Raw genomic sequence first — 15,249 nt, forward strand, 5'->3', positions numbered from 1 at the left:
TAATTTCAAATTGGACGAATCATATCTTTAGCAATTATTGGATCAGATCGTTTGATTACGACTCTCAATTCATTTAGTTTTCTAATTTGCTCCTTTGGATGGGTATGAGCCCAATTTAGCAAAATAAGCGAGGAGATTGTTAACATGCGCCATCAGCGATCAAGTGATAGCCCTGGGCACGGAGCAAATATTCAGAAAATTTGTAATATTTGTGATTCGGTTCATCTCGACCGAATAGTTGATTTTGCTATTTGTTTTGATTTGTAAATTTTCGAGTATTCGTAACTTCGAATATTCGAATATTTTTCGTATTATTAGCGAATTATTCGCTTCGTTTTGTTTCGCTTCGACCCATCTAATTTTCTTTTGAAACTAAAAATATATAGTACATAAACATAAAGTGAAAATTATGAGATATTAGAGGTTTTTGTTTGACATGTTTTCAAAATAAGAAGAAAATTTAACCACCGTCTATAGGATTCGAACATTTTATTTCGAACATTGATTTTTCTAATAAAGTTTTATTTGCTTAAAACCAACATTTAGCAAATAGTCCAACGGGCCAAAATATAATAATTTGAATAATAGACCTATTAAATATAACCCTAAATATATAAATAAACATATTATATATATTATATAATGATTTATATTTATATATATATATATAAATATACGAAACGAAGCGGATATTCGACATTAAAAAATCAATATATGTTATTCGCTTCGGTTTTTACGAATGCTACATTTTTCATATTTGTTTCGCTACAATATCTTATAGATATTTGAATTTTTGGAATCGAAGCGAGGCGAATCTAACGAATATTTTGCCCAGGGCTACCAAGTGAGTGTCAGTCATCTTTCAAACCAAACCACAGACAAAACTGTACTTAGGTGTGATGCAACTAGAGGTAATAATAAAAAGGTAATTCAGAGAATCTAATACTCTGATGATACATTGATACCATACATTGATGTGATTCTGTCTTCATTTTTCTTGTAATATAAAGGTATATGTTCATTTTTCTTGTAATTAAAAATTATTCGACAAACAAATCAAAACTCCCTCTTGTCTTTAAAGATTGAATCTAATCAATAAGTATTAGAAAAAGGCCAGCAAAACGTTCGTTCAAGAACTTGTGTTGGAAGTAGAACCACCAAACACAAGCACCATGTGATGAAGAAAAGCCTAAGGTGAAGGAGGAGGTGGAGTAAGAACAGTTTCATCTTTTTCTTTACCAATGTCTAATGTCTCTGCAGGCTTATCAACACTTTCTTTTTTTTCTTCGGATTGATCGGACTCGGACTCCGATTTGGATTGGGATTCAGATTCGGATTGGGATTCCATTACAGGCAAACTTACAAACTCAGGTTTGGTATTCTTGCAAAAGACGTGACACAAGGTCCACTGAGTATCTACAACTGTCAATGGGAGACTAATTTCATCCAAGAACCAATTGTATCTTGGAGGTTCTTCTTCTTCATCAGGCAAACTGTTATTTTCGGATTTTTCCTCTTCTTCATCTTCGTTTTCGATGAAAGCAAATGAACGCTTTATACCGACTAATTCGTCATTCTTTTTAGGATCCAACACTTCAGTTTCTTCTCCTGTTGGTATCCAAAGATTATAAGATTTTGTAGCAAATTTATTTTTAGTTTTTAAGCAGTAGAAGTACCAATGTTCATCTTCCTCTTGATCATTATCTGACAAACAAAACAGAGAAAACTCAGTTTAGCATATTCACAAAACACAAAGCTTTCAAGAAAACAGATATTGGATACACAAAATTCAGAAGTCTGACCTGGGAAGTCACGAGGATGTGTAGAGAAGATATCATGACACTCTTGAGGAACAGTACGAGCTTTCATATGATGTCCTAAAACTTTCTTTAACAAAAAGTAAACTGCCATCTCCAAATCTGAGGGACGAAACCTCATCCCTATTGGCAGGTCGCTGTATGTTACACGCCCCATTGCGAGCAAAAAAAGTAAACTAAAAAAAAAAGAAAATAAAATATCGTCGGCCAGGTTTGCGACGATCATGAGATCCGCAAAGCGTGTGTGTAGGTAGGTTCTATCTGAAGGCTGTTTGTTTGGTTTTTTTGGTATTTGCTTAGGTTAGACGAAGCTGTCTAATTGGATAAGTGTTCCGAAGACATGTGATTAAATCGTGCATATATATATACAGTGTCCGAACATTGCGTTTCCTAGTCCGACTAGGATTTCATTTTTCCTTTTTAAAAATAAAAATGGAATAAGAAGATAAACACCACGCCACGCATGCATGATCGTATGCTAATTTTACTACTGAATGAGTAAAAGCTACATTATTTTATATTCTGAGATTTTTACTTTATTACTAAATTAGAATGGAATATTTCCATAATACAGTTTTTGCTATATTATTATTCCATTTATTGTTTCAAATTAACATTACAATTATATTGACATATTATATAGTTTTTAACAAAATGATATATAACAAGAATATACAAACTCAAAAATTAAGTAAAGTTAGCTCATGCTAATTTGCCATAATATATAATGTTCGTAAATATATTTTAAACATTAATTTATATATATATTATATGTTTTTGTTTTAGAATCTTCCATACTAAATATAAACTTAGTTTGAGTTTTTTTTTTCCAATTCAAATTAATATCAAAATTATATTAGTGAACAAATCAAAATTTGATTGTACTATACTAAAAATCCATAGTTGATATAAACTGTAATATAACCAAACTTGGATTCGAATCTTGAGTGGTAAGTATAATCGTAGTAGAAAACGTTTAAGTAAAACATGTATGGAAAAACATTAAAATGAATTGAACGAATATTTTGTTATTTAGCGGTCATAACAAAATGATATATAACAAGAATGTATAAACTCAAAAATTAAGTAAAGCTAGCTCAACCAAAAAAATCCAAAAATTTATAATGTTCTTAAATATATTTTAAACGTTAATTTCTATCTATTATTTGATTATTATTTTTAGAATCTTCCATACTAAAACATAAACTTAGTTTGATTTTTTTTCTTTCTTTTCCAATTCATATTAATATCCAATTTAGTGAACAAGTTAAAAGTTTGATTGGACTAGTACTACTGTCAATATAACTCAACTTGGATTAGAATTTTGAGTGGCAAAAAGAATTGTAGTAGAAAACGTGTAGGTAAAGCATGTATGGAAAACATTAAAATGAATTGAACGAAGATTTTATTATTTAGCGATCGACGTGAAACTAGTTTTTAATTTTAGGTTAGTGTATTATTATTAAAGAGACTTTTCTGTTGTGGCTACTGGAATTGGATTCTTGAATTTGATACTGAAGAGAAAACGAATGTCTTTTTTTTTCGTTTTCTTCATAGTTAAGGCAGAGGAGAGCATGAGTTGTAGTTTCAATATTGGAACTTCAAGCATCCTTTAAAGTTTGGAACAAAACAAATGCTTCAATTAGTTTAATTGTGGGATTATAATTAAGAATAATCTTGACTTTGTTTTGAACACTGCAAGTGTAAACTCCAAATGATGTAAAAACATTGTTCGACCATAAAAGATTGATAGAAAATAGATATATCAAGTATATATTTTAAAAAATTGAATGATAAATAGTAGTTGATTTTTCTTTTGTAAAAGTTAATCCTTGTGAAAAGAAATAAAATTACATAATTATTTACAGATTCAACTATATTGGGCAATATACCCATAGTAATAATAAAAAAAATCAACAAAAAAATTTTGAAAAAAAAAATCACAAAGAAATTAAGAGCCCTAAAAAGAAACTTATGAGAAAAGAAAAAGAAAAAGCACAAGATGATGATCATCAATTTTGTATTAACTGAGAGAGAAGCTTGAGAAGAAAAGCAATCTCCTTCTGTGAAAACTCAGGTCTAGTAATGGCGCCATTATCATCCTTGGAAGGTGATGGTAATGGTGATGATGATGATAGTGGTGGTGGTCTTATCATCATGAGTGTCGTGGATTCTATAATCTCCTCAACAAAATCTACAATCACTCCATCAATCCCCATCACGTATTGCATGTACACTGCCTCTCCCACATTGCTGCAACACAATATTTGAAATAAGATTAGAATCTAATCGATGATTGGATCCAACAGCAATAAGAAAACAGACTTAGGGGCTTTGGACATCAGAAGAAAAGTGAAGAAGCTTTACTTGAGTTTGCCATATGTGAGGAGAGAGAGGTTAGATTCTTTGATCTTGGCAATGGCTGCTGGGTTTCTGAACACTCCTTTTACCTCTGAAACAATGCCTTGAAGACCTCCTTCCACGCAAACTTTAATGGCTTCTTCGAGTGTGTTTCTTCTCTCGTCCTTGTGAATCTCATTTCCCGCATCAGTCAAAAAGAAAACCTGGTTTCAGTTCAGATAACAAAACATTGTTAAATAAGGACAATCCACATTCATTCTTGGCTCAAATCTTGAGTGCTTTATAGCTAACTAAGTGAAGTTATATTTTTGGCATTTATTAAAAAAAGAGAATGGAACATACAGGGTAAGTGCTCTGCAGTTCCTTAACAAGTTTTGCTGCATCTGGTTGGAAACTTGAGAAGATCACTGGTCTGTCTTTAGCATAATCAGAGACCACCTGTAGTTTTGTCACAGAATTGAAAAAGAAAACAGAAGAAGTTCAAAAGCTTTTTAATAGCAAAGATAATTCCAAGGGCAACACAAAAAGTCTCTAAGTTTATAAAGCTTATGATGTCCTAATATGACAAGTTCAAGTCTTGATCGATCAATATACACGTTGGACTAGCAGTTTTAGGTAACTAGCATTGATACAAAAAGGGATTTGGACAAAACCCTCTCGTTTATGCTAAACAGATCAAAAACATTGTTGAGACCATTTTCATTTACGTTAAGAGTTGACTTTGGTGACACATTATCAGAAACTTGGCATATTTGAAAAATGGTTCTACTCCAACATGAAAAAAAAAAAGGAGGAATAAGAAATCTTGTATTGTGCATACCTGCAGAACTGCTCTCAAGACATGGACAAGAAACTCTCGTCCATAGACGGTATGATCATCGAATTTCAACTCAATATTGAACCCCAGAGTTTGTTCAACTTGTTCGAAAGCTTCTTGCAACGTGCAAAGGGAATCATCTAAGTCAACGTCCCATTTCAAAACCTTCCCTTCTTTGGATTTCCTCATCAAGGTCTTCCCAACTTTCTCAGTTTCCTTCTGAGGTCCATGAAGGAGAAACTCAGACAGACTCAGATCCGTCACCCTACTCTCATTAACAATACCCTGAATCAAAACACCAGATCTCATCAAAACCAAGATCCAGGGAAACAAAATACAAAGATCTAAGAAGAAGCAATGAAGAAGACTCACATTTTCTTCAGAGTAGATAAAGTCATCATGGAAAATGACAGGGCAATCATCTTTTGTCACCTACAAAAGAAAAACCACACAAAGCTTTGTCGTTTTTTTCCTTTTTGGCCATCTCTCTTTCTCTTCAAATCTTCTTGTTCTTATTTTGTTTTTCATATCAATTTCTACGAAACTATATTTAGCATCTTCTTCCACAAACCCCAACGAACAAAAAAAATATCGAAATCAGCATCTTGTTCCACAAAAAAACATAAACCCCTAATCGAACAAAACCCCTCTGATCATCAAATCATAGTTGACTATTAAGATCGAAGTACCAACCTGAACATCGAACTCAATGAAATCGATGGGATGCTTGGCGGCGGAATTGAATGAGAGAATCGAGTTTTCCTTAACACCTCTCGTTCTCTGATCAGACGATTGCAACACATTCATACCGAGTCCTCTATGTCCGATCACCGAAAAACCCGGTAGCCTAAACGGTTTCGGTTTGCTCAATTCCAAACCTGTAATAAATAAATAAAACAAGACCATGAGAAACAGAACAATACAAAACATCAACGACGACATAGCTCTATCGCTAGAGAACAGAGAGAAAAAAACATACCTTCGGATAATCCGTAAACAGAGTCAGGGAGGCTAGGGACGTCGGAGACGAGCACAGTTCTAAGAGCCATTCTCACGAGCAAAGAGACAGAGAGAGAGAGAGAGAGAGAGAAGGGTAAATTAGGGATTTCGAAAAATATTTGTGTGAAGAATTGTGATTTTTTGTGCAGAGTATTTATAATAGTTAGAAAAAAATGAGCTGGGGGAAGAAACGGAGCTGGATCTGCGTTTTCGAATATTCGTTTACACGTCAGCAATGTGCCTTTCTTGATGGTTTCTTTCCCGCCTTTTATGGGATCTGGTATGAGACACAAAAGAGTACGGTTCTCATTAAATACACGTGTCAATGACTCATTGGAGATAAGCTCATCTCTTGCACGGCTTAGTCACTGTCCCGTTCTAATTATGAAAATTTTGGTTTTTTTGTTCTTTTCTAAACATAGTGAAAATATTCTTGGGTTTATTCAAAAAGATTCCTGCTTAAATAGAAAAAAAAAAATACAAAATTCAGACCGGAACAACAGAGAAATAGGACAAGAAAATTAAACTATATAATTATTTTTATTTTTAACTAACCTAAATTAAAAAGCAGTTACAAACTGAATACGTAATTTATATTCAAATGCAAATATGCTTTACACGTTTTATAAATGGTTTGAACTTTTATGAGTTGGTCAAATTTGAAGCAATTAGACTCGTAGGCAGTAGTTTTTTAAAATTAAAATAAAAGACTACATTGAATCAATGTCATTGATGATGTACTGGATCCACGAAAACCTTACGTGTAAAAGTATTTTTTAATTTATTTCTCCAGTAGTTATTTTAACCGTGATTTGCAAGTCAAATACTCATTTTTCTTTGAGTATGTCATTATGGTAAGTAAGGATATTTTAAATGTGATTAAATTCGGAATTTTTTTTACAAAGATTATAGTTTAATATCATAATCTTACTATTAATATACAAGATCTGTTAAGCTTGGTTTGCAAGTTCAGACCTAAAATTAAATTGTTAACCATATTTTTGGAAATGAAATAAAAATATTGAAAATCTGACGTGTAACAAGGCAGGATATATCTGTCAAGATAACGAGGAAAGTGGATAAATGGTAGGTTCGTGGGTCAGATCAGATCCAACCACATGTGACCTTTCTGCTACTCAGATCCACGTCATTCTTTCCTTAACTGGAAAAAATATTATTATTAACTAAAACAAGTGGCTGGTTTGAGTTGTCCGGGTAGGTAATATGGTTTGGTTTGGTAGGTCACTTTAGATTTATGTTACGGTTTGTTACGGCCCACGAGAAAAACATATATGGGCCATTTACCAGCCCAAAGGATTGAGTCGCGAGTCCACTGGATCGTTTAGAAAAAATAGAGATGGTCCAAAATGAATTTATACTTTCGAGATACTAATTAAACCATTGTTTTAAATATATATTGGAACCGACGTTACAGAGCAAAAACCATTAATGATGAAGAGTGGGAAGCAGAGCAGAGCAGAGCATTCGGCGCATTAATGGAGGAGGACAAAAACTCACCCAATTAATTGTTTTCTTCCTCACCTGCAAACTCACATTTCTCTTCTTCTTCTTCTTCTCCAATTTAATGCTCTTTCTTTCTCTATCTTTGTGTTTTCGTTCTCTGTGCAATTCGCAAGCATTTAAATTTCATGTCGGACCAGAAAAATTCAAAGAACACAACCAAGAAACGGAACCGTATTCTTCTGGTCTATTATGGAGTATGTGACACAACTGAACAACACTTAACAAGGAAATATATTATTTCAGATTAACCCGTTAATCAAAATTATTAGCTAACTAATCATGGGATTGATCTGAAACTCTCGATTCTATACCAAGTTTGATCATTTCGCAGCTTGAACTCTTCTTCTTCTCTTGGCCTCTCAATCCCGCCGTATTTGGAACAGAACAAGAGTTTATGGATGTGGAATCATGAATTGATGATGGGTTCGGTTTTGATGGTGGAGCTGAAAATACTGGGATCACTGATCTCATATGAACTGCTGGAGCTAGTCTATTAGAGTTTATGCTACAACCTCCGACGAAACTGTATTTGCCGTTGTTGGAAAAGGGCGTTTGCTTGCTGAAGATGTTTGATGATTCATTGAGTGTGGCCTTATGATCATCCATTGGTAAAGGAAACGACTTTGTGAAGATCATCTCTTTCTCTGGCTTAGCTTCTTGTGATGATTTGTCTTGGGTGTTTGTTAAAAATGGTAAAATTTTGGAGGATTTAGGTTGTGGTGGTGGGGGGATTAGAGAGATGAAACTTGGAATTTTGTGTTGATTCTGTGTTGTTGTTGTTGATGATGGTGAAGATGGCTCATTGGTTAACAAATGGATCCATCTCAATCTCTCAGTCAACAAATCCTTGTTTGTATCTTGATGACTTGTTCTTCTTCTCCATTGGTTTCTTGTCTCTCTTCTTCTTACTTCTTTGGGTTTAAATCTTGAGAGTACTCTTGCAACTGCTTCTTGTTCTTTCTCTTCATCTTGAGAATCCAAGCTTGACACTACACAGCAGAGTAAAGGATGGATTTAGTTAGAATAGTGAGAAGCCTTTTGGTGTTCATGGATACAACTTGGAAGAGAGTTTTAACTACTTTTCTTCAAAGAGGACCAAGCTGCAATTGCTGCGTTTTTCTCAGCTTGTTTCTTTGTCTTTGCTGATTCTCCTGTAAACCTCATCCCAGCAAGTTCCACAGTGCAAGAGAAACCTGTGTAGTGACAAGATCCTGATCTCACACTTGTGTACATAGGTAGATCAAGACCAGCTCTATGTGCTGTCTCTTGAAGCAGGTTCTTGTATATCCCTGTCTCATCCTTGAATATAGAGTGACATGAATATATAAGATGCTACCACTTTTTTTTTTTTGCAGTTTCTGTGTATGATTAAAACCCAGGAGAAAATATAAAGAACTTACAAGAATCTTAGCAGTTAAGGATTTTGAAGGAACTCTAGAGGAAAGGACATTAAGAGAAACTTCAGCTGCTGCATGCTCAGCTTGTCTGAGAGTAGAACAGTAAGTGGGGCTCTCAAATATCTCACCATTGAAGTTAACAGAAGCTTTGAATCTTGGAGCATGATCTGGCCCTTCTCTTATGCAAGTATATGATGGTAAGTTGAAACAGCTTCTCTGTGCAAGCTCTTGAAGTTGATTCTTATACATTTTGTTCTTCCTGTAAATTACACCAAATCAAACCCAAAGTCAACTCCAGAAAGCACAAACCTCTTTTGGTATGTCTAAGAGAAAACAAAGGAAAAAACCTACCTGTTGAAATAAGGTACCTGAGTTTGGCTATTTAGTGTTTGAAAGTAAGATTTAATGAGAGAGAGAGAGAGAAGAGATTAAAAAAAAAAAAGAGAGTGTTTGCAGAGGTTTTTGAACTCTTCACTCACATGGTAAGGTTCTAAATAGAGAGGAGTAGAGGATACTAAAACAGTAATAGTGACATTTCAATTGAAATATGGTTCGTCTTTTTATATAATTTATAACATGTGCATACAAATTACACTTATGAGCAATCCTATTGACTCTCTTTATTATCTCTGTATACGGTCACAGTGTTTGACTGGCCAGTTACCTTCACTCTCAGTTAAAAACAGTTATTTTTCATAAATGTTTGTGAAAAATGATTTTTAGTCTATTAATATTTGATTTGACCAATTTGTTGATTCTGTTTCACTCTGTTTTGTCTTTGTTCAATGTTTGCTTAGACCAAAAATGTTGGCTTGTAATCTATTATCAAAACATTACAAGCCAATTCTTTTTGGTTGAAGAGATTTAAAGATCAAAATCCTTATGGGATCAGAATTCACTGAGGCAATTAATTTAGAACTTAGAAGAAGAAAGAAGCCATTATGATTCTCTTTTGCATTTATTGCAGAACCGTGCTTCGATGAACACTATAATAAGAGTTGTCTGGTCTTCTGGTCCACTTGTCTGAAAATTCAGTTTCAGCAATTGTATCATATACAAAGTACAGTATGGAAATCGTCTGTATTCATTTTGTTTTCTCATACTGTGAAAATAGTACTGTTAAAAGTCATAGATTACACTTAACACACAATGATTCAAGAAGATTTAACTGTCTGAAGTCTGAACAATACTAGAACAACTAACATCAGTAAATCACTCATGACATCTGAAAAGTCACACCAAATTCACAATTGATTTCCGTGTAAACACACAATACATCAATGAATCAAACATTTGACAACAACTCTCATTTTTCTCTGTTTCTAAGTTCTTCTTGCTGATAAGGCCATAACTTCTGGCGACATTTCCCAGTTTGAGCTCCTCGGGTGATTGTTTCGAATATCGCTTTGTTCACCACCATCCACTATGGTCCTCATGTCTGGTGATAACTCGTTTAACTCGTTGTCGTTAACGTGAAACCGTTCATTGTTATTATCATCTTTGCCATCACCATGTTCAGCCATTGCCCAAACACCCTTCCTCCCCATTTCAATATCATCATTGGCTTTTCCCATGTTTGGACTCATAAAACCGCCAACAACTGATCTCGACGGCATTGGATTTTCCCTCAGTACCATAGCCCTGAAGTTGTTCTTTGAAGGAGGTATTAAAGAAAAAAAGATTTCTTTAAAGTTATCAACAACTCCTTTGTTATGTGGGTTGCTATGCCGATCATAACTGTATCTGAAGTTCTCATATGTAGTCTACAGAATAAAGGAAGCTCAAACGATTAAACACGCATAGAGAATGTAATAGGTTTTTCAGAAAGTGGCAAAGTATTAGGTACCTGATTTGTGCTGATGAGATAGAGATGGAAACATGTTAAGCCTCCAACAAAGAACGTACATATGGATGTGTAGATTATCAGAGCAATGGAAGCTGGAGTTTTGAGCATTGCTTTCAAGATGGTAATGTCTTCGGATTCTTTGATCTTCCTTATATAGACACAACAAAAGGCGAACACATATACACAGAGAAGAGTCGTGGAGAAGACAAACATGAAGAAGAATCGATAGTTCCTCTGCAAAAATCCCAATGAGCATGAGATAAATTATATAGACTAATGTTAGAAACTAAAGGACAGGAAAACGAAAAACTGAGAAACTTACTTGAGCAATACATTGACCAACCCAAGGACAGTGATGGTCAAACCTTTCTACACAGTTGTTGCAAATCGAACAATGTGAGCAGCGAGGCGGTCTGTAGAGCATGCAAGTATCACAGTATTTGACCTTGAATACTTTTCCATTAACTTCTACTTCCTTTACACGAGGCAATCTTGGAGTTTGGCTTGTCCCTGATCCCGTGTTGCCATCAAGGACTTCTGGCTCAGGAGGATGAGAATTTCTTGGGATGATCCCTGGATCCCTCCCAGATGTAAGCATCAGAAGAATTAAGTCCTGAAGGAAGCATTAATCGTTATAAATGAGCCAGTCACAGAACGTTTTACAATGCAAAGTTAAAACTTTTGATACTCACATAAATGGTGAAGACAACAGCAACAAAGACTATAGATACTCCCCAGCTATCAGCGAAGTCCTCCATTAGTTTGCTACCGACGAAGATGCAGAAAATTGTAACAGGGACCACAATGAGACTTATGGTTAAACCAAGTGACCTTACGTCTGGCCCGAAGATAAACCTTCCTTGAAGACAAAATATCTGCAGAAATGAGACAAAATAAAAGAGTTTTATTACAACACTTTAGTAGACGGCTTTGAGCAATAACCTTCAAGATGTTCCAGTCCACCTTACTACTAGACTATATATGATCATTTGGTCGAATTTAAAGATCAGATTTTTTGACATTAAAAGCCAAATAACAACCTCAATCAAAGTCAGATAATGCCCCCAAGTTCTAGTTTAAACCTAAAGATTTCATTTTTTCAGTGTAATGACCTAAAACATAGAACTTCAAGACTTTTGCCAACAATGACATCAAAAGCTTGGTTTGTTAAACAGACAAATACCCTAAAAGCGAACCTTCTAAAACAAACCCAAGTCCCAATTTTTAAGCTATACAAGATTGGAATAGACTAATCAGAGCCCATGAACAGAGAAATTTCAACACAATAGAAGAAACAATAAACACGAATTAGCTCTCAAGCATAAACACACAAGTTAGAAATTCAAACCTAAAGCTTTTCACATAAAAGGTAAAACTCACATTGCTTCCTTTCCATGTTTGGTAAACCCGTAAATCACAGTCGGATCCCAAACCGGATCTTTGAGGAGGCGTCACTACATACATCTCTCTCTCTCTCTCTTTCACTCTCTCACTCTCTCTATCTCTTTCTCTTGATTTCTTCAAAAGTAAGCAAAGGGGAAAACACTAAAACGAAGATAACGAACGGAAAAAAAAAAGAAGAGAAAGCTTTTTTTTTCAGTCTCCGTTGAAGAGATTCTTTAGTTTCCGGAAAGTCTCCGACATGAAAATGAGTAGTCAGAGAAGTTAGATTTGCTCTTGGCTTCTTCTTCTACTTCTTCTTCTTCTTCCTTCCTCCACTTTACATATTTTTTTCCCCTTTGCTTCTCTTTTTTCTCAGACTGTGCAATAAATAAATATTTAAAAAATCGACTGTTAGCTAATAGCTAATGTCAGTCTGTCACCGTCGTTTTAGTTCAGCTAATAAAACACTTTTTTGTAAGCCAAAAAGCGAACTGTGAAATAACCTGACGTGGCGTTTTTCTAGTGGTCTGTTTCCTAGCTTGACTACTCGACCTTGTCATTCATAAAAGAGATTCGTTAAGGGAAAATTAAGTTTTAAACATTTGTTTTACAGCGAATTTAACATCTAAAATTTTGATAGTTGGAGAATTTAGCTTACCAAAAAGTCAAAAAAAAAAAAACGGAGTTAAAATTTTAGTATGTATGTTAAACTAGAAATAATTTGTGAAAGGTAAACTAATGTATTTTTTGTTTGCTCAAGAAAAATAAAGTTGAAAATGTAGAAATGATTGACAAGCAACAGATGGTATCCAACGAGTTGTTTTGTTGGAGTCACCTTGAAGCATTACAAGAATTGATGATAAAAACAAAAATTATACTATAATCCTATATGAAGAACAACTATACGCTACGCTTAATGGGCCTTGTTTAAGCTCAAAGCCCATATTGCGTTTCCAAGTTCCAACTGATAAACTTGTAATGCTGATCTTGTAGATTTAAACCTGAAATTCTTATGCTGCTGTTCTTTTACTGAGAAGAACAAAAGGTCTATATATAATGTTAGCTTATCTTGTATGGGTAAACACCTGAAATTCTATAACAGAACTGGGCCAAAACCGGGACTTAACCGGGAAAATAACGCAGTTTGGCTTCTTCTTGTATTGATATCTAAAGCCATTTCCTCTGAGCACTTTCTTGGTGCTTATAATGATGAATTGATGATGGTTACACTTTAGTTTCAGTGGTCCATACATTATATACACACTAGTAGTTTACCTTCTCCCTTCTATTTTCCAGTTTTAGCCAAATCCGTAGAACAAAAGCCCTTGAAATAGAGAGCTCGAGAGCTCAATAAATGTAAAAACCAAACCAACCAACCAACCATTCTCTCAGTTTCTCTACTTTTCCTTTAAATGGTCTCTCATCTCTTCATCCACAGGAGTCTTGAGTTTTATAGAAATAGACAAGCTTGAAGCTTTGTTTGAATGGTGGAGTTACTGTGTTGTTCTTTTGTCTTTAACCTCTTGGCCCATTCTTTGTCTGTTTCTTCCATATCAACCACATAAATTAAAAGGAAACCTCATCTGTAAACAAGTGTTTTTATCCAAAGACCAAAACAAAAAGTTGCTGAAGCTTGTGGACATGGAAAAGAAACTGATAATGCTTCTGTTACTTCTGCAATTTCTGTCCTTAAACTCTCTGTCTCTGAAACATTCTTCACCCAAACCAAATGCAAAGATTACTGTGACAGGTCTTGTTTACTGCGACGTCTGCTCCAACAACAGTTTCTCCAAACACAGCTACTTCATTCCTGGTAAGAGATTCTAATCAGCATTTCTAAAATTGTTAGATTTGAAGTTGACACGTTTCTAACTTTTTGTTTAACTGAACCAACAGGTGTGGAAGTGAGAATAGCCTGCAAATTCAATTCAGCTTCATCGAGAACTAGAGAGATGATAACGTTCTCTGCAAATCGAACCACAAACGAGCTTGGACTCTACAAGCTAGACATAACATCTTTAGAAGGCGTTGCTTGCGCAGAAGATTCTCTAATGGCTTCTTGTCAGGCAAGCTTGATCGGTAGCTCCTCAGATTCTTGCAGCGTTCCAGGCTTTAGAACTACAACGAATCAGGTCGTGTTTAAGTCCAAGAGGTCGAATCTCTGTGTTTTTGGGTTTACGGCTTTAAATTTCAGACCCTTACAAAAGAATCTTCACTTGTGTGGCAAGTAATAAAGAACAAACTGGTAATAATTTCAGTATTTGTTTGTTTCTACTCTAACTAGGAACAGGATCACTCTGTTCTGTCTTCTTCTCCTCTGTATCTTTATCTTTTATTAAGACTTTGTATATATTTTTTTTTAAAAATCTTAATATTTCTGAAATGAATCAAGTAATCCCTATATTAGTAAAAGAGAAGTACAAAATTATTTTCCGGGTCGGGTTAAATTAAGAAAATGACCCGAAATTTTAAATTGGATCTTAGATAAACGGATATGTAAATGGATTCGGGTTAGATCCATAGCCAAAAATTTTCATTAATTGTTTATAAAATTACGGTCATAAATATGGTTCAATTACGATCATTAATGTTACTTGATTATTATAGAAATAACACTAAACTGCCAAGATATCAATCTTCACAATACAGTAAAACCTCTATAAATTAATACTCGATAAATTAATAATCTCTATAAATTAATAAATTTATCCGGTCCCAAGTTGGGACCAGTGTAATTTTAGACATATTTCGATAAAATAATAAGATAATAATTTTTTTGAAAATCCTTTGTAAATATATGGTCCCATCAATATTATAAATTAATAATTAAGTAAAATTTTCAAAATATATGCATATATAGATACATTAGTTTTTGTTAGATTTTATTTCTAATATTTTACTATATGAAAAATAGTTAGCATTCTATTTTAATACATAATTATTATTATTTTATTTGTAATTGAATATATAAAATACTAATTATCATGATTAAATCTTATTTTTAAATATTTTTAAAAAATATTTTCCAAATTAGGAATATCTCTCTATAAATTAATAATTATTAATTTATCGATAAATTAATACCTCTATAAATTAATAGATTTT

At 33.9% G+C, this 15,249-nt stretch overlaps 6 protein-coding genes across 8 annotated transcripts; 1 reads left to right on the forward strand and 5 right to left on the reverse strand.

Annotated features, from left to right (window-relative positions):
• Window positions 1-1,082: 1,082 nt before the first annotated feature.
• On the reverse strand, window positions 1,083-2,056 carry LOC17879105 (NAC domain-containing protein 104). 2 transcript variants are annotated; one of them, XM_006284341.2, is made up of 2 exons: window positions 1,803-2,056; window positions 1,083-1,704 (listed from the first exon to the last, which is right to left on the reverse strand). In XM_006284341.2, exons 1-2 carry the CDS (start codon window positions 2,041-2,043, stop codon window positions 1,190-1,192), a joined length of 756 nt encoding a protein of 251 aa, XP_006284403.1. In that variant the 5' UTR covers window positions 2,044-2,056; the 3' UTR covers window positions 1,083-1,189. The 2 variants fall into 2 exon arrangements, with proteins under 2 accessions (XP_006284403.1, XP_023635349.1); XM_023779581.1 differs by lacking the exon at window positions 1,803-2,056 and having other exon boundaries at window positions 1,083-1,608; window positions 1,677-1,697.
• A 1,547-nt stretch (window positions 2,057-3,603) lies between these two features.
• Window positions 3,604-6,118, reverse strand: LOC17878788 (glycerophosphodiester phosphodiesterase GDPD2). Its single transcript, XM_006283877.2, has 7 exons — window positions 5,975-6,118; window positions 5,689-5,873; window positions 5,368-5,427; window positions 4,999-5,280; window positions 4,521-4,616; window positions 4,185-4,381; window positions 3,604-4,070 (listed from the first exon to the last, which is right to left on the reverse strand). Exons 1-7 carry the CDS (start codon window positions 6,042-6,044, stop codon window positions 3,830-3,832), a joined length of 1,131 nt encoding a protein of 376 aa, XP_006283939.1. The 5' UTR covers window positions 6,045-6,118; the 3' UTR covers window positions 3,604-3,829.
• Window positions 6,119-7,252: 1,134 nt separating this feature from the next.
• Window positions 7,253-7,634, reverse strand: LOC111829478. Its single transcript, XM_023778575.1, is given in 4 exon segments — window positions 7,253-7,327; window positions 7,428-7,472; window positions 7,475-7,576; window positions 7,578-7,634. Coding segments are annotated over 4 exon segments (279 nt in total).
• Window positions 7,635-7,679: 45 nt separating this feature from the next.
• On the reverse strand, window positions 7,680-9,426 carry LOC17878477 (double-stranded RNA-binding protein 5). Of its 2 annotated transcripts, none has more exons than XM_023778983.1 (4): window positions 9,284-9,426; window positions 8,919-9,174; window positions 8,598-8,817; window positions 7,680-8,507 (listed from the first exon to the last, which is right to left on the reverse strand). In XM_023778983.1, exons 2-4 carry the CDS (start codon window positions 9,162-9,164, stop codon window positions 7,792-7,794), a joined length of 1,182 nt encoding a protein of 393 aa, XP_023634751.1. In that variant the 5' UTR covers window positions 9,165-9,174; window positions 9,284-9,426; the 3' UTR covers window positions 7,680-7,791. The 2 variants fall into 2 exon arrangements, with proteins under 2 accessions (XP_023634751.1, XP_006283874.1); XM_006283812.2 differs by having other exon boundaries at window positions 9,267-9,425.
• Window positions 9,427-10,020: 594 nt separating this feature from the next.
• On the reverse strand, window positions 10,021-12,510 carry LOC17880100 (probable protein S-acyltransferase 6). Its single transcript, XM_006283775.2, has 5 exons — window positions 12,142-12,510; window positions 11,454-11,636; window positions 11,084-11,374; window positions 10,762-10,995; window positions 10,021-10,678 (listed from the first exon to the last, which is right to left on the reverse strand). Exons 1-5 carry the CDS (start codon window positions 12,223-12,225, stop codon window positions 10,238-10,240), a joined length of 1,233 nt encoding a protein of 410 aa, XP_006283837.1. The 5' UTR covers window positions 12,226-12,510; the 3' UTR covers window positions 10,021-10,237.
• Window positions 12,511-13,468: 958 nt separating this feature from the next.
• On the forward strand, window positions 13,469-14,480 carry LOC17879167 (major pollen allergen Lig v 1). The gene is made up of 2 exons (XM_006282682.2): window positions 13,469-13,957; window positions 14,041-14,480. Exons 1-2 carry the CDS (start codon window positions 13,786-13,788, stop codon window positions 14,373-14,375), a joined length of 507 nt encoding a protein of 168 aa, XP_006282744.1. The 5' UTR covers window positions 13,469-13,785; the 3' UTR covers window positions 14,376-14,480.
• Window positions 14,481-15,249: the final 769 nt, after the last annotated feature.

Source organism: Capsella rubella, unplaced genomic scaffold, assembly GCF_000375325.1.
Source record: "Capsella rubella cultivar Monte Gargano unplaced genomic scaffold, Caprub1_0 scaffold_7, whole genome shotgun sequence".
NCBI classification, from domain to species: Eukaryota; Viridiplantae; Streptophyta; class Magnoliopsida; order Brassicales; family Brassicaceae; genus Capsella; species Capsella rubella.

Coding starts and splice junctions, on each gene's coding strand:
- LOC17879105 (XM_006284341.2), bottom strand. CDS start 2,043: ATGATCGTCGCAAACCTGGCCGACGATATTTTATTTTCTTTTTTTTTT. Junction 1,705..1,802: donor ACATCCTCGTGACTTCCCAG/GTCAGACTTCTG, acceptor TTTGTTTGTCAG/ATAATGATCAAGAGGAAGAT.
- LOC17878788 (XM_006283877.2), bottom strand. CDS start 6,044: ATGGCTCTTAGAACTGTGCTCGTCTCCGACGTCCCTAGCCTCCCTGAC. Junction 5,874..5,974: donor TGTTTACGGATTATCCGAAG/GTATGTTTTTTT, acceptor TATTTATTACAG/GTTTGGAATTGAGCAAACCG. Junction 4,071..4,184: donor CTCACATATGGCAAACTCAA/GTAAAGCTTCTT, acceptor ATTGTGTTGCAG/CAATGTGGGAGAGGCAGTGT.
- LOC17878477 (XM_023778983.1), bottom strand. CDS start 9,164: ATGTATAAGAATCAACTTCAAGAGCTTGCACAGAGAAGCTGTTTCAAC. Junction 8,818..8,918: donor CCTTAACTGCTAAGATTCTT/GTAAGTTCTTTA, acceptor TCTATATTCAAG/GATGAGACAGGGATATACAA. Junction 8,508..8,597: donor TTGGTCCTCTTTGAAGAAAA/GTAGTTAAAACT, acceptor TCTGCTGTGTAG/TGTCAAGCTTGGATTCTCAA.
- LOC17880100 (XM_006283775.2), bottom strand. CDS start 12,225: ATGTATGTAGTGACGCCTCCTCAAAGATCCGGTTTGGGATCCGACTGT. Junction 11,375..11,453: donor CTGTTGTCTTCACCATTTAT/GTGAGTATCAAA, acceptor TGCTTCCTTCAG/GACTTAATTCTTCTGATGCT. Junction 10,679..10,761: donor ATCTCATCAGCACAAATCAG/GTACCTAATACT, acceptor TTTATTCTGTAG/ACTACATATGAGAACTTCAG.
- LOC17879167 (XM_006282682.2), top strand. CDS start 13,786: ATGGAAAAGAAACTGATAATGCTTCTGTTACTTCTGCAATTTCTGTCC. Junction 13,958..14,040: donor ACACAGCTACTTCATTCCTG/GTAAGAGATTCT, acceptor CTGAACCAACAG/GTGTGGAAGTGAGAATAGCC.